The following is a 23,618-nucleotide window of genomic DNA, read 5'->3' as shown; positions in this document are numbered from 1 at the left end:
CTATACTTTCTATACTTACCACTTCCATGAGCCAATGAATTCTCCTCTTGTAAGCATAAAGTAACTTAGGTTGGCTTTCTATCACTTGAACCCAGAAAGCCTGATTAATACAACCAGTTAAAGAATATCATACCCCTAACATCATTCTAAACTTGCAGCCTTTAAAATCTAAGAGAGCTATGTAGGAATTAACATGGAAAAATGTTTTGATAGGGTATCTTAAAAAGGCAGGATAAAAACTCAATATATAATATTGAAAACATTATGCTAAGTGAAATAAGATAGTCACAAAAGCACATTGTATGATTCCACCTATACATCATAGAGATAGTAAGTAGATTAGAGGTTACAGGGGCTGAGGGAAGAAGAGAATGAGGCGTTACTGCATATAATGGTTATAGTTTGTATTTGGGTTGACGAAAAAGTTTTAGAAACAGACAGTGGTGATGGTTTCCCAATACTGTTAATGTAATGAATGCCACTGAACTGCACACTTAAATGATTAAAATGGCAAATTTTGTTATATAATTCATTATACAATGATACACTTAAATGATTAAAATGGCAAATTTTGTTATATAATTCAATATATATTATACAATTCACAAAATGAATGGTGTCACTTGAAATGGGTGAATTATATGGTATGTAAATTTTATCTCAAATTACTATTAAAAAGAGGGAAAAAACTTGAATGTATACCATGACTGCAACTATCTTAAAAAGGAAGACAAAAGAAAAAGTTCTATAATTAAAAACAAAAAGCTCACTATCTGTGGTTTTTATAAAGCTAGTGAGACCTTGAGAATTTCTGTTTTTTGAGCCTTCAATAATATGACTGTATTTTTGTTTTTTAAAATAAATCCCATGGCCGGGTGCGGTGGCTCACGCCTGTAATCCTAGCACTTGGGGAGGCTGACGTAGGCAGATTGCCTGAGCTCAGGAGTTCGAGACCAGCCTGGGCAACACAGTGAAAACCCGTCTTTACTAAAATGCAAAAAATTAGCCGGGTGTGGAGGCGTGTGCCTGTAGTCCCAGTTACTTGGGAGGCTGAGGCAGGAGAATTGCTTGAACCCGGGAGGTGGAGGTTGCAGTGAGCTGAGATCGTGCCACTGCACTCCAGCCTGGGCGACAGAGCAAGACTCCGTCTCTACAAAAAATAAATAAATAAATAAATAAATAAAATAAATCCCTCGTTTACTATAGCAATTTCTAGTATCTTGCACACTGTCTAGCAGAGTGGCTGGGATTTATATATTTTCTGAATAAACAAATACATGGTATCAACTTTTTAAATTTAAAATATTTTAATAATAGAGACAGGGTCTTGCTATGGTGCCCAGGCTGGTCTCAAACTCCTGGCATCAAGTGATCCTCCTGCCTTGGTCTCCCAAAAATGCTGAAATTACAGGCATGAGTCACTGAGCCTGGCCAACTTCTTTTCTTAATAAAAACAGTAAGAATGATGCTTAATAAACCAAGATTTATTACTGTAAGAAATTATTACTGTAAGAAATTACATAAGAAATTAATACATGCTTATGGTTGATAACATAGAAGAGAACAAACAACACTTTGAACTAACATAGAATCTATCTAAAGACCATTGCAAAAAGTACTGTAAACCAAGTACAACATAATACTGAAGCCTGAAACTCCTACACATCACACTATCTCACCTAAAGAGCCATCTGGTAAACTGTCCAATTAGGTACTTATCATTCTACATATAAGATATTAACTATCACACACATTTTTAAAAGGTAAGGTTAAAAGGAAGAAGTTTGAGAGCCACTGTAGCCTTCAAGTGCCTAAATAGTATTACCTAGAATTAGGGTTAGGTTTATTCTAAACTCTGAAAAATCAGCATTAGAAATAATGAAGATTGGGTCAGGTGCAGTGGCTCATGCCTGCAATCCCAGCACTTTGGGAGGCCAACGCAGGAAGATCACTTGAGCCCAGGTGTTCATGATCAGCCTGGACGAACATAGTGAGACTCCATCTCTACAAAAAATAAAAAAGTTAGTTGGGCATAGTGGCATGTACCTGTAGTCCCATGTTACTCAGGAGGCTGAGGCAGGGCTTGAGCCTGGGAGGTAAGGACTGCAGTGATTATGTCACTGCATTCCAGTCTAGGTGACAGTGAGATCCCATCTCAAAAAAAAAAAACGAAAGAAAGAAAAAAAAAGAAAAAAAATTAATGGAGATTGGGCCAGGTGCAGTGTCTCATGCCTATAATCCCAACACTTTTTAAAGTCAAGGCAGGAGGATCACTTAAGGCCTGAAGTTCGAGATGAGGCTGGGCAACATGGCAATACACGGTCTCAAACAAAACAAAAACAAAAACAAAAACAAAAATCCCAAACGGAACAAAAAAATACATAATGGGGATATACTTAAGAGTATGCAGTGCAATATGGGGAAGAAAAGTATGACTTGTTATAAATAATTTTCTATTAATTAGAGTTGTACAAACTAGATTACATTGTTTTCACAAGTTACGTGTGCCTTATCACCGGAAATGTTCGAACAGGAAGTTAGATCTAGAAATACCACGAATGGAATTACTACATTAAGAAGGCATACTAGGCAGCCACAAAAATCTCTTCCAACTCAGAGTCTATGACTTTTCGAAATTAAACAAGAAGGGTATACATGACTGACCTCTTCTGTCATTCCAGCACGGATTAGAGTGAAGAGATATTTGAGTAATCTAACTTCATCTTCTCTATCCAGATCATCAAGTGGCATTTTCTGTCTTATGGGAGCATCAGGATCCTGTAAGAAAAAAAAAGTCATCATCAACCATAAATCCTTTATACTTACATACATTTTACACATCATCAAGAGATGATAAACCTATCCTGAGTTTATATACAAATAAATTCATTTTTTCTTTTTTCTTTTCTGAGATGGAGTCTTATTCTGTCACCCAGGCTGGAGTGCAGTGGCATGATCTCAGCACACCACAACCTCCACCACCCAGGTTCAAGCAATTCTCCTGCCTCAGCCTCCTGAGTAGCTGGGATTATAGGTGCACGCCACCACGCCCAGCTAATTTTTGTATTTTTTATATAGACGGGGTTTCACCATGTTGGCCAGGTTGGTCTCAAACTCCTGACCTCATGATCTGCCCACCTCGGCCACCCAAAGTGCTGGGATTATAGGTCTGAACCACTGCGCCTGGCTGAAACAAATTCAGTTTCAATTTAGTTAAGTAACAAAGGGAATGAAATTGTCACAAGATTACAAGTGTTCCAAATAGCCACACAGTTGTCTGCTTCCCCACTTAAAACATACTCAGTTGGCCCACAAAGGGCATACCTCAATCAGGCAAGGCAGAACTACTACTAGCCTATCCCAGCCCAGGTTACACTAGAAGATGACTTGAGTTTCACTCTGTCATAGCAGCTACATGGTCAAGTCTAAACAGAATTAGACCTAGATGGAACATGAACACAAAGCAAAAACCTTCTGTTCTGTGACTACGAAGTGTTTACCTGGTACTTTTTGAGAACGTGTGGGAAGAGGGCCCATTAAGACCTATTTTGGGATTAATGCCATATAAAACACACCAATGCCTAATATAAAAAATTTAAACAGATTTCTAATAAGTGCAAATCCCCCAAAACAGTTATTTCTACCTACCTTTTTTTCATGTGCCTCTAAGCATTTAGGATAATATGTTGTTCTCACTTTAGCAGCAAAGAGCACACATGATCTACATGATGGATTTCCAATTGAAAACAATTTCAATGTGACTCAAGAAAGGAAGTAATTCTTACTCCACATGTTACTTAGTGTATGGTAATATGAATATCAATTAAGAAAATGGAATACATAATAGATCAGTTGGCTACTTTCAAAAATATTTTGCAAACATATAATTCAATTTTGGAACATGGTCTCTTTCTGGCAAAAGGAAATCACCACTTTCCAGCTGGTAAGATTAAATGATTTTCAGCTGTTGCCTGCTACAATGTAATTTAGCTACTATCAATTTTAAGCTGTTAAGAGTAGTTTCCAAACAATTTTCTTTTTCTTTTTCCCAATTTTCATCAAAACCATTTTGTTACTAAACAGAATTCTAGAAGTTTTTTTCAATTGTTACTTATTTCTCTCACTTTTCACTATAAACATTTCACATGCCCTACCTGTCATAAAGCTTCATTCCTTTGTTTCTAGAATAATTCAGCTTCAGTTCTTTTCAAATCCACTGTTATTCCTACTACTCATATCCTAGAATAACCATTCTAACCTCAAACTAATAAGGCTTTAGTTTTTTTTTCACTTGCTTTCAACATAAAAGAGCTTTCATAGGTCAGTCACTACCTTACATAGGCAGAGTCAAATCTTAAGATAAGACCAAAATTAATTTGTTTTTAATGCTGGCAAGTTAAGTACACTTTCCACAACTTATTATTTACAATTCAAAGGTCACGGATATGTTTCAATATATTCCATCAGATTCCAATGCAACTTAGTTGTTTTACAGTAAAATGTTAGTGTGTGCATACCTTTAGAAAACCAAAACAAAGATCCACGAGAAAAAATTCTCGGTCTGAAAAAAAAATCAGTTAACTTTGAAGGCAACTTTCATTTCAAAGAACATTTACCAATTCAGTGACAAGCGGACGAACACTTCCAACGTAAGAAGTCAGCTGCCGTTGTTTTAAGGTATGCAGAGTATTTTCCCTGAAAGAAATAATAAGTACCAAATTTTTTAAAGGGTTAATTTTAATAGGTCTATTTTTAAAAAACCAAATTAAGTCAAAGGAAGAAAGACTACAATCCCAGAAAAAACATGCAAAAATCCTTAATACAGAAGTACATTTTAGCTCAGATGACTAATGACGTTGAGGGCTTTTTCATGTCCTTACTGGCCATTCATCTATCTGGTTTTGTGAGGTATCAGTACAAATTTTTGCCCTTTTTACTAGGATTATCTTTTTACTATTGAGTTATAGTTCTTTATGAACTACACATCCCAGTCTATGGCTTGCTCCCATTTATTTTCTTAATGGTGTTTTTTTGTTTTGTTTTGTTTTGTTTTTTGAGATAGGGTCTTGCTCTGTCGCTGAGGCTAAAGTGCAGTGGCACAATCATGGCTCACTGCAGCCTCAACCTCTCAGGATCGAGTGATCCTCCCATTTCAGTCTCCTGAGTAGCTGGGACTACAGACAGGCACCACTATGCCCACCTAACATTTTAATTTTTTTGTAGAGATGGGGGTATCACTATGTTCCCCTGGCTGGTCTTGAACTCCTGGCCTCAAGTAATCCTTCTGCCTCGGCCTCCCAAAGTGCTAGGATTACAGGTGTGAGCTACCACGCCTGGCCAATGGTGTTTTTTTAATGATACATTTTTAATTTTGATAAAGTCAAACCAATTTTTTTCCCTGATTATTGCTTTCTATGAGCTAAGAAACATCTATTCTCAAGTTACTAGGATATCTTCCTATGTTTTTCTTTAAAAGCCTTATGGTTTTTAGCTTCTACATTTAGGACTACGACACATCTTGAATTAATTGCTGGGTATGGAGTGAGGCAGCCATCAAGGTTAATCTTCTTTCTCATAGATAATATTTTTCTGCAGTTTGTAAAAAAGGCATTCCACTTCCTGCTGGATTGCTTTGATGTCTTTGTTGAAAACCAAATGACCATATCAGTGTGAATCTGTTTTGGGGTTCTCTGTTCTGTTCCACTGATCAGCAAAAAAAAAAAAAGGAGATCAACTCATTAAAAATTATAAAAACCCAACAGGGCATTTTAAATAAAAAAACAAAAACCAACAAAAAAAACCCAAAAAACTTATTTTCTGAAAATGAAAACTTCCTTTCAGAAATAAATCACATCCACTTAAGATTTAATTTTTAACAAACGCTTAGCAGCAGTAATTTCCTAGTTAAGCAGAGAAAATATATAATTGACTTACAGACTTTGCACACACGTTACTGAATTCAAAGGCAATCTGACCTCTTTTTTTTTTTGAGATGGAGTTTTGCTCTTTTTACCCAGGCTGGAGTGCAATGGTGCAATCTTGGCTCACTGCAACCTCCACCCACCAGGTTCAAACGATTCTCCTACCTCAGCCTCCTGAGTAGCTGGGCTTACAGGTGCCTGCCACCATGCCTAGCTAATTTTTGTATTTTTAGTAGAGACATGGTTTAACATGTTGGCCAGACTGCTCTTGAACTCCTGATCTCAGGTGATCCACCTGCCTCGGCCTCCCAAAGTGCTAGGATTACAGGCATGAGCCATCGTGCCCAGCCGCAATCTGACCTTTTAAAAATCTTTTGCAAATCTTACAATAAACTGTCCCTTTAACTTAGGGGAGCTTTCTGGCTTCAAGATTCTATAATAATTTAGAAGTACTGAAGAGTGTAAGCAAAAGCAAGACAAAACAAAACAAACCCACACAAGTAGCTAAAAACAGGACAGAAGTGATCTTCTTGACAGAAGATCATCTTCTGATATGTTCAATAATCTTACTAAGAAAAAAGCAGGCAGGCGATTGTTTGAAAACACAAATTGGACCATGTCATTCTTCTATTCTCAAGGTTTCCCATCACATTTAGAATAAAGTCCAGAATAGTCACATTGGCCTGCCTGTAAAAGCCCTCTATCTGGTTTCCTCCAATTTTGTTTTCTACCATTCTTTTTCTTGCTGTGTTCCCACCGGCTTCTTTTTGCCAACACTTTATGTTCTCTGGGTCATTACAGTTTGTTTTCCTGCTCAGAATAGTTATCCCCCAGATTTTTGCATGGCTTGCCGCCTTTATTTCTTAAAAGTTTCTTACTAACTTAGAAAAGCCTTCTCTGGCCACCTCTTCAATTTAAAGTAGGACTCCCTGTCCTATCTATCCATTAACACTAATTCTTTTTTTTTTTTTTTTTTTGGCTGGAGTGCAGTGGTGCGATCTCAGCTCACTGCAAGCTCCGCCTCCCGGGTTCATGCCATTCTCCTGCCTCAGCCTCCCACGTAGCTGGGACTACAGGCGCCTGCCACCACGCCCCGGATAATTTTTTGTATTTTTAGTAGAGACAGGGTTTCACCGTGTTAGCCAGGATGGTCCTGATCTCCTGACCTCGTGATTCACCTGTCTCAGCCTCCCAAAGTGCTGGGATTACAGGCGTGAGCCACAGCACCCGGCCTCTAATTCATTTTCTTCCCCAAAGCTCAGAATACCCAACAGAATATACATTCGTCTCTTGGTATCCACAGGGGATTGGTTCTGAGACCCTACTTGAATACCAAAATCCAAGGATGCTCAGATCCTTTATATAAAATGTTGTATTATTTGTATATAACCTACACATGTCCTCCCATATACTTTATATCATCTGGATTACTTAGAATACCTAATACAATGTAAATGTTATGCAAATAAATGTTATACTATATTTTAAAATTTGTATTACTTTTTTATCTTATTTTTATTGTTTTATTCCAATTGCTTCCTTTTTTTTTTTTTTTTTTTTTCTTTGAGATGGAGTCTCACTCTGTTGCCCAGGCTGGAGTGCAGTGGCGCAATCTCGGCTCACTGCAACCTCCGCCTCCTGGATTCAAGTGACTCTCCTCCCTCGGCCTCCCAAGTGGCTGGGATTACAGGTGTGTGTCACCAGACCCGGCTCATTTTTGTATTTTTAGCAGAGACAGGGTTTTACCATGTTGGTCGGGCTGGTCTCGAACTCCTGACCTCGTAATCCACCCACCTCGGCCTCCCAAAGTGCTGGGATTACAGGCATGAGCCACCACGCCAGGCTTGTTTTATTCCAATTATTTCTGATCTGCGGTTTGTTCAATCCATGGATGTGAAACCCATAAATACAGAGAGCCAACTGTATATTTGCAAATTAGCTATCTAACTCTCTTAAACAATTATAAATTCCATAAAGGTGAAGACTTTATTTGTTTTGCTCACACTGAACAAAGTAAAAACTGAATAATACTTATTGAAAGATGAATGAACAATATCAATATTGAGTGACCTCAAGAATAAAAGTTTGGTAACTTACCAATATACTGATTTTGCATAAAACTCAATATTATCAGAAAATTCTCCAATTTCATCTTTAGCAATACTCTCTAACCAATCTACCACCAGCTAAGAAAGAAAGAAAAAAATAGTGTTAACTACCAAATCTATTCGTGTTTTATTTGTAGTGACACTACTACCCTTAATTCAAACAGTTTCAGATTTTTTTTTTTTTTTTTGAGACAAAGTCTTGCTCTGTTGCCCAGGCTGGAGTGCAGCGGCATGATATAGGCTCACTGCAAGCTCTGCCTTCTGGGTTCACGCCATTCTCCCGCCTCAGCCTCCTGAGTAGCTGGGACTACAGGCACCCGCCACCCCACCCAGTTATTTTTTTGTATTTTTAGTAGAGACGGGGTTTCACTACGTTAGCCAGGATGGTCTCGGTCTCCTGACCTCGTGATCCGCCCACCTCGGCCTCACGAAGTGCTGGGATTACAGGCGTGAAGTTTCTGATTTTAAAAATACCAAGTAACAATTTTTCCAAACACTATTTTTACTTTTTTAAGATAAATAAATATCATGGCAAAAGAAGAAAATTTTCTACAGGAATAATCGTTTTTAACAGACTATTCCTGAAAATACTAGGGCTATTACTTAAAAATCAAAGAACAAGGTTTCTAATTCCTTTTAATTGCAAATAAAAAGATCAAGTAGAAAAAAACTCAGAAAAGTTTTAAGTTAAAAAAAACTTCAGTACTTTGTATGTCATTAACCTTTTCTCCAAGTTTCATAAAAAAAATTTTAAAATTCTAGTCATACCTGACTTTGTCGAACAAGTGAATCCCTCTGAAATAACGTTTCCACAACTGTTTTTTCACTGGCATTAAGAGGCTATTATGAAAAATATTTAAAGGATAAACAGAACAAAAAGAAGATGCTGTAAGAAATATTATTTTAACAGAAAGATAAAAAGCCAGTAAGAAACAAGTACAGTTAATCATCTATACATAAACATTTTACCACATAGTAAATCTGTATATTCATCATTGAAAAGCATCTATTGTATAAATTCCAAACTGCTACATCAATTGTAGCTGCTCTTACCTGGTATTTTGATTCTTTACACTTGAAATTTAAAATTTCATTTTCCCAGAGATGGTGTTTTGGGGAAAAATAAACACAAAATAAAACAAACAAAAAACTTTAATAGGCCAGGCGTGGTGGTTCACACCTGTAATCCCAGCACTTTGGGAGGCTGAGGTGGGCGGATCACTTGAGGTCAGGAGTTCGAGACCAGTTTGGCCAAAATGGTGAATCCCCATCTCTACTGAAAATACAAAAATTAGCTGGGCATGGTGATGCAAGCCTGTAATCCCAGCTACTCGGAGGCTAAGGCACAAGAATCACTTGAACCTAGGAGGCGGAGGTTGCAGTGAGCTGAGATCACGCCATTGCACTCCAGCCTGGGTGACAGAGCGAGACTCCCTCTCAAAAAAAAAAACAAAAAACAAAAAAAAACTGTAATAAAGGGCTGAATACAGCCATGTCACATGCTAGAAACTAAACATTTAAAAACTTTAACATTCTTTATACACAAGTTGATAAGTAATAAAAGCTAAGAGCAATTCAAGGCTCTTATAACCAACTTTACTAATGCAAATATTACCAAGTAATACTAAGCAGTATATTAAAAGGATAATATATTGTGAGCAGTTCAAGAATGGGTCAAATTAATTAATCCATTTTATCCATGGGTTAAAGGAGAAAAGCTACATGGACTTCTTAATAGGTACCAGAATATTTCATAAAAATAACCTCGTAAATTTCACCTTGTCATTTTGATGTGAAAAAATATATATATCTTCATAAGTTAGAAGTAGACTAACTGAAACCTCTAGTAAACATATAGTCATCCCTTGGTATCCATGGGGGATTGGTTCCAGGACCCCTCGTGGATACCAAAATCTGTGGATGTTCAAGTCCCTTATATAAAATGTTGTAGTATATTTTATTTAATTATTTATTTTTTGAGACAGAGTCTTACTCTGTCACCCAGGCTGGAGTGCAATGGGCCTGATCTCAACTCATTGCAACCTCTGCCTCCTGGGCTCACGTGATTCTCATATCTCAGCCTCCCAAGAAGATGGGATTACAGGTGCCTGCCACCACATCTGGGTAATTTTTGTATTTTTAGTAGAGATGGGTTTTACCATGTTAGCCAGGCTGATCTCAAACTACTGGCCTCAAGCAATCTACCTGCCTCGGCCTCCAAAAGTGCTGGGATTGCAGGCATGAGCCACCTCATCTAGCCAAAATGCTGTAGTATATTTTACATCATCTCTATTGGACCTGGCTGTGATAAAAAAAATAATGAACAAAAACAACAACAAAATCATCTCTAGATTATGTATATCTAATATCTAATATAATGTAAATGCTACATATGTAAATAGTTGTTGTATCACTTATGGAATAAAGATTAAAAACATCTGCACATATTCAGTACAAACCCAATGATCTTTTTTTTGAGACAGGGTCACGCTCTGTCACCCAGGCTGGAGTGCAGTAGCACAATTACAGCTCACTACATTTTTGACCTCCTAGGCACAAGCGAACCTCCCATATCAGCCTCAAATGTAGCTGGGACTAGGTGTGCACCACCATGCCCAGCTAAGTTCGTCACTTTTTGCAGAGACAGGGTCTTGCTATCTTGCCCAGGCTCCTCTTGAACTCTAGGCTAAAGTGAGCCTTCTACATTGGCCTCCCAAAGTGTTGGGATTACTGGCATGAGCCTCCACACCTGGACTTTTTTTTTTTTGACAGTTGGAGAGCTAGCTGAGGTTTTATTTTGGAAAAAAAAAATTGAATTGTTTTATAGCTGTAGGCATGGGCAAGGGGGGTAACCCCAGGCAGTAAACTCCCCCCACGGGTGGGCAGAGGGCTAGGGCTGAGCCTCAGGTGGGTCTCCTGTTCCCTGTGCTCCTCTGCACAGCAGCCTCTCTGGGGCAGCTGCAGAAGGGTTAGGCTAGGAGAGGCTGTCACAGCTGTTCACTTGGTCAGGACGTCAGAGGACTCGGACACCACTCAATGGATAGCACCACAGATGTGTCCGAGATCTGGGACTGCAGCTCCCTGATCTCCTCTTCATACAGTTGCCTGACGAAGTTGATCTCTTCAGTTAGCCCTTCCAGGAGAGACTACAGCTCTACCTTGTTCTTGTAAGCTTCATCCACATCCTTCTTGATGAGGAAAAATTCATTCTCCATCTCTGTACACTTTTTGATCTCATCCTCATACTTGTTCTTGAAGTCCTCCACCAGCCCCTGCATGTTATCAAGCTCCACCTCCAGCTTCAGCTTCTCTTGGCCCAGAGTGTCCAGCTGCCAGCAGAAGGTTGTTGATGTAGCTCTCGAACATGTTGTCCATGTTGCTCCAAGCCATCTGCTGCTGCTGCAGGGGCCCCCACTTAGTCTCCAGCATCTTGTTCTGCTGCTCCAGGAACTGTACCTTGTTGATGAAGGAGGCAAACTTGTTGTTGAGGGTCTTGATCAGCTCCTTTACCTGGATGCACACTGCTTGGATGTTGGGGTCCACCTCCAGGTTAAGGGGGCTCAACAGGCTCTGGTTGACTGTGACGGCAGTAATGCCTCCCATACCGCTGGCCCTGCCAAAGCCTCTACCCAGGCCACCCTGGAAGCTGCTGCTGCCCACTTGGGAGAAGCTTGAGGAGCTGATGTGGGCACCGGGCCCACTCATGTAGGTACGGCTACTGAAGTCCCAGGGGCCAGAGGTGGACAGCTTGTGGGACTTCTGGGTCACCCTGATGGACGTGGTGGGGGCAGGAGTGAAGGCAGGCAGGCTGAGCCAGGCGGAGATTCAAGAAGGAGCAGAGAAGCCGCTTCTTGGTGATTCTTTATTTTTTTTTTAAAGAATACTTTTGATCTGTGGTTGGTTAAATTCATGGATGTGGAACCCACATATAAGGAAGGCTGACTATACTTAACTGTAAATTGAGATACTCCCTTTAAAATCCAGAAGATGAAGAGTAAGAGTCCATTATTATTCAACTTTACTTTGAAAATTCTAGCTAACATAATAAAACCAGGAAAAGAATTAAGTTAGCAATAAGTATGGAAAAATAGTCAAAGTCATCACTACCTGTAGATAACAGAATTGCCTGGAAAATCAGAGGAAACCTATTAAAACTAGTAAGTGAGCTCAATAAATAGCCAAATATGACAGTCTTCCTAGATGTGCATGTTACTTTATTGGAATGAAGTATTTGTGGGACAAACAAATTAAAAGATTGGAAAGATATTAAAAAATATTTTAAGTGAAAAAGTAGCCTTGGAGTTTGAGACCAGCCTGGTCAACAGAGTAAGACCCCCCATCTCTATAAAATATAAAAAAGAAATTAGCCAGGCACGGTGGTACACACCTGTAGTCCTAGCTACTTGGGAGGCTGAGGCAGGAGGCCCACTTGAGCACGAGAGTTCGAGGCTGCAGTGAACTATGATGATGCCACTGCACTCTGGTCTGGGAGACAAAGTGAGACCATGTCCCCGCCGTGCTGGCCACCCCCCAAAAAAGAAAAAGAAACAAAAGAAAAAAAAAGCAGTCTAACAGATACACATAAAATATTTATTATAAATATACATTATCTTTTTAAATTATATATACTTGCTTCAAATATGAATTACTTCTGGGCAAGGCATGGTGGCTCACATCTGTAATCCCAGCACTTTGGTAGGCCAAGACAGGTGGATCACTTGAAGCTAGGAGTTCAAGACCGCCTGGACAACATAGTTAAAACCCTGTCTCTACTAAAAGTACAAAAATTAGCTGGGTGTGGTGATGCATGCCTGTAATCCCAGTTACTAGGGAAGCTGAGGCATGAGAATTGCTTGAACCCAGGAGGCAGAGGTTGGAGTGAGCTGAGATCACGCCACTGCACTCTAGCCTGGGCAATAGAGCAAGATCCTATCTCTTAAAAAAAAAAAATTACTTTTAAAAATCAGAAAATATAAAGAAGTTAAACCCCAAAAAGGCATCTGGTCTTGGTGGTTTAACAGGCATATATGTGTACATATTTTTTCAAAACAGATATAGCTGGTTATTTTGGAAACAAGTCTGATCCAGAAACGTTATTTGCTGCATTTAAAAATCATCTGAGGCTATTTGCATGTTTCTTCCCCAAACCCTCAATCCAGCCAAGTCCAGTTTTACCACCCAAAGTCCTTTCAGGATCCCAGGCCTGGAGGCTGTAGAAGACAGCATTGAATCCTAAGGGCAAAAGGATGGTGTTTACTTGTCCAGACTTTCACACACATACATATGTATGAAGAAAAACATTCACTGCATTTTTTTTTTTTAGAGATGGGATCTCACTCTGTTGCCCAGGCTAGAGTGCAGTGGTGTGATCATAGCTCACTGTAGCCTTGAACTCCTGGGCTCAAGTGATCCTCTAAGCTTAGCCTGACAAGTTGCTGGGACCACAGGCATGTGCCTCTACACCAAACTATTTACTGCATTATTAATGGCTACAGTAAGAATACTAGTAACAACCTAAATATGCAGCTGAATATCTCAAAAAATTTCAGTACATTTATACTCTGACATAGTATGAAAAAATATGGTAAAACCTAGATGAATTTTTAAAAAATCTAACAAATATTAATTTTAAAACTCTCAGTATAAGCCGGGTACAGTGGCTCACACCTGTAATCCCAGCACTGTGGGAGGCTGAGGGGGCAGATCACAAGGTCAGGAGATAGAGACTAGCCTGGTCAATATGGTGAAACCCCATCTCTACTAAAAATACAAAAATTAGCAAGGCATGGTAGCACAAGCCTGTAGTCCAAGCTACTTGGGAAGCTGAGGCACAAGAATTGCTTGAACCTGGAAGGCAGAGGTTACAGTGAGGCATGATCGCACCACTGCACTCCAGTCTGGGTGAGAGTGAAACTCCATTTCAAAAAAAAAAAAAAAACCTCTCAGTATAATGTATAAATGAAATCAATCATATTATGTTAAAAAACAAATACGTGTGTGTATACAAATATGTGCGTGTATGTTTGTATATATGTATGTATCCATAAAGATGCATAGAAAAATGTCTGGTAGGATATATACCAAAACTGTTACACTAGTCAGTGGGATAAAAAGGGACTTTTACCTTTAACTCTCTAATATAAATCAGTATTTGATTATTTTATGAGACTGAACCTTTTATTTACTTGTGAAATCTTTAAAATGAAGAAACTCAGCATGGAAGGTTGAAAATAAATCCTGGCTGGGCACAGTGACTCATGCCTGTAATCCCACCACTTTGGGAGGCCGAGGTGGGTGGATCACCTGAGGTCAGGAGTTTGAGACCAGCTTGGCCAACATGATGAAACCCGGTTTTCTATTAAAAATACAAAAAATTAGCTGGGTGTGATGGGGCACGCCTGTAATCCCAGCTACTCAGGAAGCTGAGGCAGGAGAATCACTCGAACCCGGGAGGTGGAGGTTGCAGTGAGCCGAGATCGTGCCACTGCACTCCGGCTTGGGCAACAAGAGTGAAACTCCATCTCAAAAAAAAAAAAAATCCTATTAGTAGCATTTTAATTTTTATGTATTTATAAAGGAAAAAATTAATATAAAACTTACAGTAACTGCAAGTACACTTTCCTCTTCTAATGCAGACTGTATTCTGTCTCTGGGGAAAAATAACACAAAATAAAAAAGCCTTATTTCACATGAATATAATGAATTCACCACTGAGCATCTGACAGAAGGAAACTCTGGCTAACTTCTTTTTAAAATATTTTTATCATTTATTTTTTCAAATATGTATACCTGTATTTTTGTAAACAAAAATGGGACAACATGCCAGGCACAGTGGCTCATATCTGCAATCCCAGCACTTTGGGAGGCTGAGACAGGCAGATCATTTGAGGTCAGGAGTTTGAGACCATCCTGGCCCACAACAGAGTGAAACCCTATCTCTACTAAAAATACAAAAATTAGGCAGGGCACAGTGGGTCATGCTTGTAATCTCAGCACTTTGGGAGGCCGAGGCAGATGGATCACCTGAGGTCAGGTGTTCGAGACCAGCCTGGCCAACATAGTGAAATACTGTCTCTACTAAAAATATAAAAATTAGGCCAGGTACGGTGGCTCATGCCTGTAATTCTAGCACTTTGGGAGGCCGAGGTGGGTGGATCACTTGAGGTCAGGAGTTTGAGACCAGCCTGGCCAACATGGCAAAACCCTGTCTCTACTAAAAATACAAAAATTAGCCGGGCGTGTTGGCATGCGCATCTAATCCCAGCTACTCGGGAGGCCAAGACAGGAGAATCACTTAAACCTGGGAGGCAGAGGTTGCAGTGAGCCGAGATCACACCACCGCACTCCAGCCTGGGCAACTGAGCGAGACTCCATCTCAAAAATAAAAATAAAATAAAAATACAAAAATTAGCTAGGCATGGTGGCCAGCATCTGTAATGCCAGCTGCTCAGAAGGCTGAGGCAGGTGAATCACTTGAACCTCAGAGGCGGAGGCTGCAGTGAGCCAACGTTGTGCCACTGCACTCCAATCTGAGCGACAGAGCGAGACTCTTTTTCAAAAACAAAAACAAAAAATGGCGGAGGGGACATCATTTATATATTACTATGAAATTCCGTTTTCATATAACAATATGTCATGAATATCTTTCCATGTCAATGAATATACAAAAATGGTAATTTATTTATTTAAATTATTATTATTTTTTTTGAGATGGAATCTCACTGTGTCACCCAGGCTGGAGTGCAGTAGCACAATCTCGGCTCGCAACCTCTGCCTCCGAGGTTCAAGTGATTCTCCTGCCTCAGCCTCCCAAGTAGCTGGGATTATAGGTGCCCACCACCATGCCTGGCCAATTTTTGTATTTTTAGTAGAGACAGGGTTCTACTATGTTGGCCAGGCTGGTTTTGAACTCCTGACCTCAAGTGATCCACCCGCCTTGGCCTCCCAAAGTGCTGGGATTACAAGCCTGAGCCACTGCGCCCAGCCCACAAGTGGTAATTTAAAATGGCTGCAAGTTATTCTGGTTGTAACAGAGCTGCTGTAATTCATTTAACCAATTCCTTAGTAGTAGTTTTTAATTTTTTGAGATTTAAAAGTTTTATTCATATGTGGTTGTATATATTTCTCATTATTTCCTTAGGTTAAATTTCTAGGCATAAAATTCCTAGATTCAAGGATATGTACATGGTATAATCTTTGTCTTCTGGAAAATTTGGTTAACTTCTTTCAAACTTCCATATTACATGAAGTCTAACTTTCAGCTCTTTTCTTAATTTAGCCTAAGTATTGCACTATTTTTAGTACTTTCCTTCAGTCTTTACACACATCCAATTTTGGTAACTACCAGCTTTATGATCTGATATCTTCCTCTTCCCTCATAACTCACTCTTGACAACTAAGGTATTAGAAATGATAAGCATCAAAAATAGTAAAACCTATTTCCAAGTACAACCTACCCTAACTTTTAAATTACTCTGCCTTTTGGTTTATTACCTTATGTTTATTTCACTTAAGAATTCTAGACGCCATTACCTATACAAAGAAGCCAGCAGCCTCCATGTGACCATCTCCTGCTGAAGAAGCCAGAGCATACTGGCTGTTTTTGAAAATTTTTGAAGTCCAGGTGTTGCTCGACTCACTATTTTACTCAGTATATTCACCTGAATAGAAAACACAGACATAAAGAGGTTAATTTTCTATAATTTTGAGTCACAGATAAGTTTGTATTTGAACAAAGTGCTAAAATAATTGTATTTAATAAGTATATATTATAAAATTGCCTTCTCTATTTTGTCTTTTTAAATTAAATGTAATGTGATGTTGCCACTAGAAATGGATCTAATTTGGAACAAGGTGTGTTTATCTGAGTATATACATGTCTAACATACTCTTGATTTCAGATCCAACAGTGGCAGTGATGGGATATTTTTTTCTCCCTGTATATGTACCCAGAGGATAACTTAAATCAAACCTATACCTGAAAAAATCATAACATAAGCCAACATTTTAGCAATTGAAATTTTAAAAGTTATTTTTAAATTATGTTTGAAAAATTTGTATCAGGTAACTAATCAAGAAAGAAATTTTCCTAAGATAGGCACCAAAAACATTATCATTTCTAAACAAAACTTCACCAAAGTCCTTCCTCATTCCAAAATAGTGGTCTTAAACCTTTTCAGAGGCTGGGCACAGTGACTCACACTTGTAATCCTAGCACTTTGGGAGGCCGAGGCAGGTGGATTGCTTGAGGTCAGGAGTTCGAGACCAGCCTGGCCAACATGGTGAAACCCCGTCTCTACCAAAAATATTAAAAAATTAGCCAGGCGTAGTGGTGTGTGCCTGTAATCCCAGTTACTCAGGAGGCTAAGGCAGGAGAATCACTTGAACCCAGGAGGCAAAGGTTGCAGTGAGCAGAGATCCTGCCCCTGTACTCCAGCCAGGGCAACAGAGCGAGACTCTGTCTGGGGAGAAAAACAAAAACAAAAACACCTTTTCAGGACTGAGGCATATGTGAAAAGGCATGAATGGTCCCCCTAGAAACACACACACAATTGTTCACCAGGAGGTTTAACGACCCAGGGTAAAGAAAACCGAACCAGGGTAAAGAAAACCGTTCTCAAAGGTTATTAACAGTACCTCATTATCTTACCAAGGGAATTAAGGAACAAGATTACTCTCATTCAGAACACCACAATGGGTTTTCCCACCCCTTAATAAGTATTCACAAAGTAATGTTACTACTGTCTTTAAGACTAGTACTTCATAAAAGTGTTATCTGCACTTCATTCATTACATTCTCAGTTGGAATCCTGACTCCAGTGATTCACTAAGTGATCATTATTGCTTTTGTTATTTAGTGAAGCTACTGCATTTATAACAGAACAATTCAGAGGTCAATTATGAAAACATGAAATGATAAAAAGTTGTCTATTACTATTATTTCAATTATTACTGAATGCAGTATTTTCTTGAAGTCTTTCCTCTTTCTAAAAACAGACTTCTTTAGTGTAGTTTTATTTTATTTTATTTTATTTTGAGACGGAGGAGTCTCACTCTGTTGCCTAGGCTGGAGTGCAGTGGCACAATCTCAGCTCACTGCAACCTCCGCCTCCCAGGTTCAAGCGATTCTCCCACCTCAGCCTCCCGAGTAACTGGGATTACAGGTGCCCACCACCACACTTGACTAATTTTTGTGTATTTTTAGTACAGATGGGGTTTCACCATGTTGGCCAACTGGTGATGAACTCCTGACCTCAGGTAATCCACCTAACTCGGCTTCCCAAAGTGCTGAGATTACAGGTGTGAGCCACTGCACTTGGCCTAGTTTTAGATGCACAGCAAAATGGGGCAGAAAGCAGAGTACCCAAATATCTCTTCCTCCACACAATCACAGCCTCCCTCACCATCAATATCTAACAATAGAATGGTACATCTGTTACAACTGAGGAACCTATATTGATACATCATTATCCCCCGAAGTCCATAGTTTACATTAGGATTCATTCTTGGTGATGTACATTCCATGAATTACGACAAATGTATACTGACATGTGTCTCCCATTATAGCATAAAGAGTAGTTTCAATGCCTTAAAAATCTTGTGTTCTACCTATTCCTTGCTCCCTCCCCACTAACTCCTGGCAACCGATGATCTTATCACTGTTTCCAAGTTTTGCCTTTTCCGGAATGTCATATAGTTGTAATCATATAATACATAGCCTTTTCAAATTGGCTTCTTTCACTTAGCAATATGCATTTAAGGTTCCTCCATGTTTTTTCATGGCTTGATAGCCAGTTTCTTTTCAGCACTGAATAATGTTTCACTGCTCAGATGTACCAGTTTATTCATTCACCTACTGAAGGATATCTTGGTTGCTTTCAAGTTGTTATGAATAAAACTGTAATAAACGTCTGTGTAGGTTTTTGTGTACACAGTTTTCAACTTACCCGGGTAAATATCAAGGAGTTTGCTGGATCATATGACAATAGTATGTTTAGTTTTGTATGAAACTGCAGACTGCCTTCCAAAGTAGCTATAGCTGTTTGCATTTCCACCAGCAATGAATGATAGTTCCCGTTGCTCCACATCCTCTCCAGCATTTGGTGGTGTCCTTTGGATCTTCATCATTCTATTTCTTCTTTTGTTTGTTTTTGCAGAGATGGGGTTTTGCTATGCTGCCCAGGCTGGTCTTGAACTCCTGGCCTCAAGTGATCCTCCTGCCTCGGCCTCCCAAAGTGTTGGGATTACTGGCGGAAGCCACAGCACTGGCCTGGATCTTCATCATTCTAACAGGTATGTTGTAGTATCTCTATTTTAATTTGCAATTCTCTAATGACATATGATGTGAAGCATCTTTTCTTTTTTGAGATGGAGTCTCACTTTGTCGCCCAGGCTGGAGTGCAGTGGCTCAATCTTGGTTCACTGCAACTTCCACCTCCCAAGTTCAAGTGATTCTCCTGCCTCAGGCTCCCAAATAGCTGGGATTACAGGTGCCCACCACCACATCTGGCTAATTTTGTATTTTAGTAGAGACAGGGCTTCACCATGTTGGCCAGGCTGGTCTCAAAACTCCTGACCTGCAGTGATCTGCCCATCTCAGCCTCCCAAAGTGCTAGGATTACAGGCATGAGTCACTGCGCCTGGTGGATGCATTTTTCATATGCTTATTTGCCATCTGTGTATCTTCTTTGGTGAGGTACCTGTTCCCATCTTTTGTTCATTTTTTAACTAGATTGTTCATTTTCTTATTGTTGAGTTTTATTTTGTTTAAGTTCCAGGATAAATGTGCAGGAAGTGCAGGTTTGTTACATAGGTAAATGTGTGCCATGGTGGTTTGCTGTACCTGTCAACTCATCAACTAGGTATTAAAACCAGCTTGCATTAGCTATTCTTCCTGATGCTCTCCCTCCCCCCATCCTCCTTCTTATTGTTGAGTTCTACATATTCCTTGTATATTTTAGATTTTCCTTGAGACAGGGTCTACTCTGTCACCCTGGCTGGAGTGCAGTGGTGTGATCACAGCTCACTGTACCCTCAAACTCGGGCTCAGGCAGTCCTCCCAACTGAGCCTTCCAAGTAGATAGAATCACAGGTACATAGCGCCATGCTTGGCAAATGTATTTCTTGTAGAGACAAGGCCTTCCCATGTTGCCCAGCTTGGTCTTGAACTGCTGGGCTCAAGTGATCCTTCTGCTTTGGCCTCCCAAAGCATTGGGATTACAGGTGTGAGCCGTTGCATCAGGCTGGATTTTCCTTTTGTAAAGCAGCAGAATCCTTTTTTCTCCCAAAGAAATCTTATATGGGCCCTCAATATGTAAAATGTAGAGATGCTCTAGTTGACTTTCCCTCCATTCCTGCCACTGTTCCCCTAAGACATCTCCCTTAAACACTATGAAAATTAGGAGATTCATGCTGTTTATAAAAACTAAACTAAACTGAAGTTTGACTAATGATGGACTGAAATTAGCTTACCTGACTACCACAGATGTTTTCATACTCTTCCACAAGATCAAAAACTGTACTCGAAGAGTGCTTCAGAAAAGACTGCAGGAAATCAGAAAACATACTCATGGATGCTAGAATACATCAAAAAAAAAAAAAAAGGAATAAAGAAAAGTTAAGTGACATACTTCTAGGTAATTCTGTTTGTTTTAAAATTTATTTATGTTTATTTATTTATTTTTTGAGATGGAGTTTCACTCTTGTTGTCCAGGGTGGAGTGCAATGGCATGGTCTCAGCTCACTGCAACCTCCACCTCCCAGGTTCAAGTGATCCTCCTGCCTCAGCCTCCCAATTAGCTGGGATTACAGGCATGCACCATCATGCCCGGCTAATTTTTGTATTTTTAGTAGAGATGGGGTTTCATCATATCGGCCAGGCTGGTCTCAAACTCCTGATCTCAGGTGATCTGCCCACCTCAGCCTCCCAAAGTGCTGGCATTACAGGTATGAGCCACTGCACCCAGCCTGTTTGAAAATCGGAATAGCTACAAGTCTTTTATAAATTCACTGCTATATTAAAAAAAAAAAAAAATTTTTTTTTCTTGAGACAGTCTCATTCTATCACCCAGGCTGGAATGCAGTGGCATGATCTCAGCTCACTGCAACCTCCACCTCCCAGGTTCAAGCAATTCTCCTGCCTCAGCCTCCCGAGTAGTTGGGACTATAGGCGCATGCCACCACGCCTGGCCAATTTTTTGTATTTTTAGTAGAGATGAGGTTTCACTGTGTTAGCCAGGATGGTCTCGATTTCCTGACCTCGTTATCAGCCCACCTTGGCCTCCCAAAGTGCTGGGATTACCACACCTGGCCTTAAAATTTTTTTTAATTGGCAAGATACATATAATATAAAATTTATCTTAATCATTTTTCTTCTTTTTTTTTTTAAGAGAGGGGGGCTCTTGCTCTGTCACCTAGGCTGGAGTACAGTGGCACAATCATGGCTCACTATAGCCTCAAACTCCGAGGTTCAAGTGATCCTCCCACCTCAGCCTCCCCAGTAGCTGGGTCTATAGGTATATACCAGCCACCATGCCCAGCTAATTGTTTATTACTCTGTAGAGAGAGTCTTGCTACCTCCTGTCTCAGCATCCCAAAGTGGTAGGACTAAAGGCATGAACTGCTAACCCTGGCTTAATCATTTTTAAGTGTATAGTTCAGCGTCAGTAAGTACATTCATATTGTTGTGCTACCACCACCACTATGTATCCACAGAACTATTTTCATCTTGTAAAACTGAAACTCTGTACTTAATAAACATTAACTCCCCACTCCCCACTTACCGCAGCCCCTGACAACCATCCGTCTACTTTGTCTCTACACGTTTTGACTCTTCTAAATATCTCATGTAAGTGGAACCACAGAGTATTGCCCTTTTGTGATTGGCTTATTTCACTTAGCATAATGTTCTCAAGGTTCATACATGCTGTAGCATGTGTCAGAGTGTCCTTTGTTTTTGGCTGAATAATATTCCATTGCATGTATAGATCACATTTTGTTCCCCCCATTCATCTATCAACAGGTACTTGGCTTGCTTCCACCTTCTGGCTACTATGAATCATGCTATGAACATGCATATACAATTATCTCTGAGACTCTGCTTTCAAAGCAGACATATATATGTCTTTTGGATATATACCCAGAGGCAGGTTTGTTGGATCATATGGTAATCGTATTTTTAATTTTTTGAGGAACTGCCATACTGTTTTCCATAGCAGCTGCACTATTTTACATTGCAACCAATAGTGCACAAGGATTTGAATTTCTCCACATTGTTGTCAATACTTGTTATTTTCTGGGTTTTTGTTGTTGTGTTGTTTGTTTTCTAGTAGCCATACTAATGGGTGTAAGGCAGTATCTCGTATCTCACTGTAGTTCTGATTTGGATTTTCCTAACGATTAGTGACATTTGAGTATATTTTCATGTGCTTATTGGTCATTTGTATATCTTCTTTAGAAAAGTGTCTACTCTATTTCTTTCCTTCTTTATGTATTTTTTGAGACGAAGTTTTGCTCTTGTTGCCCAGGCTGGAGTGCAATGGCGTGACCTTGGCTCACCACAACCTCCACCTCCTGGGCTCAAGTGAGTCTCCTGCCTCAGCCTCTTGAGTAGCTGGGATTACAGGCATTCGCCACCATGCCTGCCTAATTTTGTATTTTTAGTAGAGACAGGGTTTCTCCATGCTGGTCAGGCTGGTCTTGAACTCCCAACCTCAGGTGATCCACCCGCCTCAGCCTCCCAAATTGCTGGGATTACAGGCATCAGCCACTGCATCCAGCCTGTGCCTATTCTATTTCTTTGCTCATTTTTAAATTGGGTTGATTTTTTTGTTGTTGAGTTGTAGCAGTTTTCCATAGATTTTATATATTACCCCTAATCAGATATGATGTGCAAACATTTTCTCTCATTCTGTGGATTGCCTTTTCACTTTGCTGATTGTATCCTTTCATGCACAAAAGTTTAAAATTTTGATGTAGCCCAATTTATCTATTTTTTTTCTTTCGGTAAAAGTCTTTTAAGATCTCAAAGATATACTACTTATTTTATAAACAATTACTTAAGAAATTGAGCCAGATTTTAAAATACCTGAATTATATTTTAAGCACACCATTACAAAGTAGTGGAGAAAGTTATAATACATACTAAATGGCATGTTCCACTCTGGGAAAATACAGGCACTTGGCCTAAGTAGAAAGTATTTTGAGTCACTTAATATGAGTATCTATTTTTAACAGACACTACAAGAAAGTAGTAGTTACCAAAGTGTTAAGAGCAGGGCTCTGGAGCTAAACTGCTTAGTTTCAAATCCTGATACCACCACTTCCTAGCCAGGTGGTTTGAGGTAAGTTACTTAACCACTTTGAGCAGTAGTTTCCTTTTCTCTAAAACGGGAATAATTATTGTACCTATTTAATGGACCACCATAAGGATTACATGAGTTAATGCTTGTACAGTGGCCATAACACTATCTGAAAAAAAATAACCGTATTAGGGTCCAGGGCAAAACAAAACACATCAACAATGTTAGATTAAGAACTAAACCTAAAGAAAGAGATGCACTTTCTTATTTTTTTTTTTTTTTTGAGACGG

The 23,618-nt window shown here is 39.5% G+C and overlaps 1 protein-coding gene across 1 annotated transcript in view; it reads right to left on the bottom strand.

Annotated features, from left to right (window-relative positions):
- NUP107 (nucleoporin 107kDa) overlaps positions 1–23,618 on the bottom strand; it is a 63,687-nt gene that overhangs the window by 25,116 nt on the left and 14,953 nt on the right. Inside the window, exons 7-13 of the mRNA XM_011976594.1 lie at positions 20,501–20,604; positions 16,562–16,689; positions 14,630–14,678; positions 8,798–8,869; positions 8,019–8,107; positions 4,617–4,695; positions 2,665–2,778 (exon numbers count right to left, since the gene is read on the bottom strand). Of these exons, the coding sequence (XP_011831984.1) occupies positions 2,665–2,778; positions 4,617–4,695; positions 8,019–8,107; positions 8,798–8,869; positions 14,630–14,678; positions 16,562–16,689; positions 20,501–20,604 (635 nt within the window). The remainder of the gene's footprint in view (positions 1–2,664; positions 2,779–4,616; positions 4,696–8,018; positions 8,108–8,797; positions 8,870–14,629; positions 14,679–16,561; positions 16,690–20,500; positions 20,605–23,618) is intronic.

The sequence above is a fragment of the Mandrillus leucophaeus genome, unplaced genomic scaffold (assembly GCF_000951045.1).
Source record: "Mandrillus leucophaeus isolate KB7577 unplaced genomic scaffold, Mleu.le_1.0 Scaffold169, whole genome shotgun sequence".
Taxonomy (NCBI): domain Eukaryota; kingdom Metazoa; phylum Chordata; class Mammalia; order Primates; family Cercopithecidae; genus Mandrillus; species Mandrillus leucophaeus.
The sequence above is the reverse complement of the archived record's forward strand: the minus strand, read 5'-3'. Positions and strand labels throughout refer to the sequence as shown.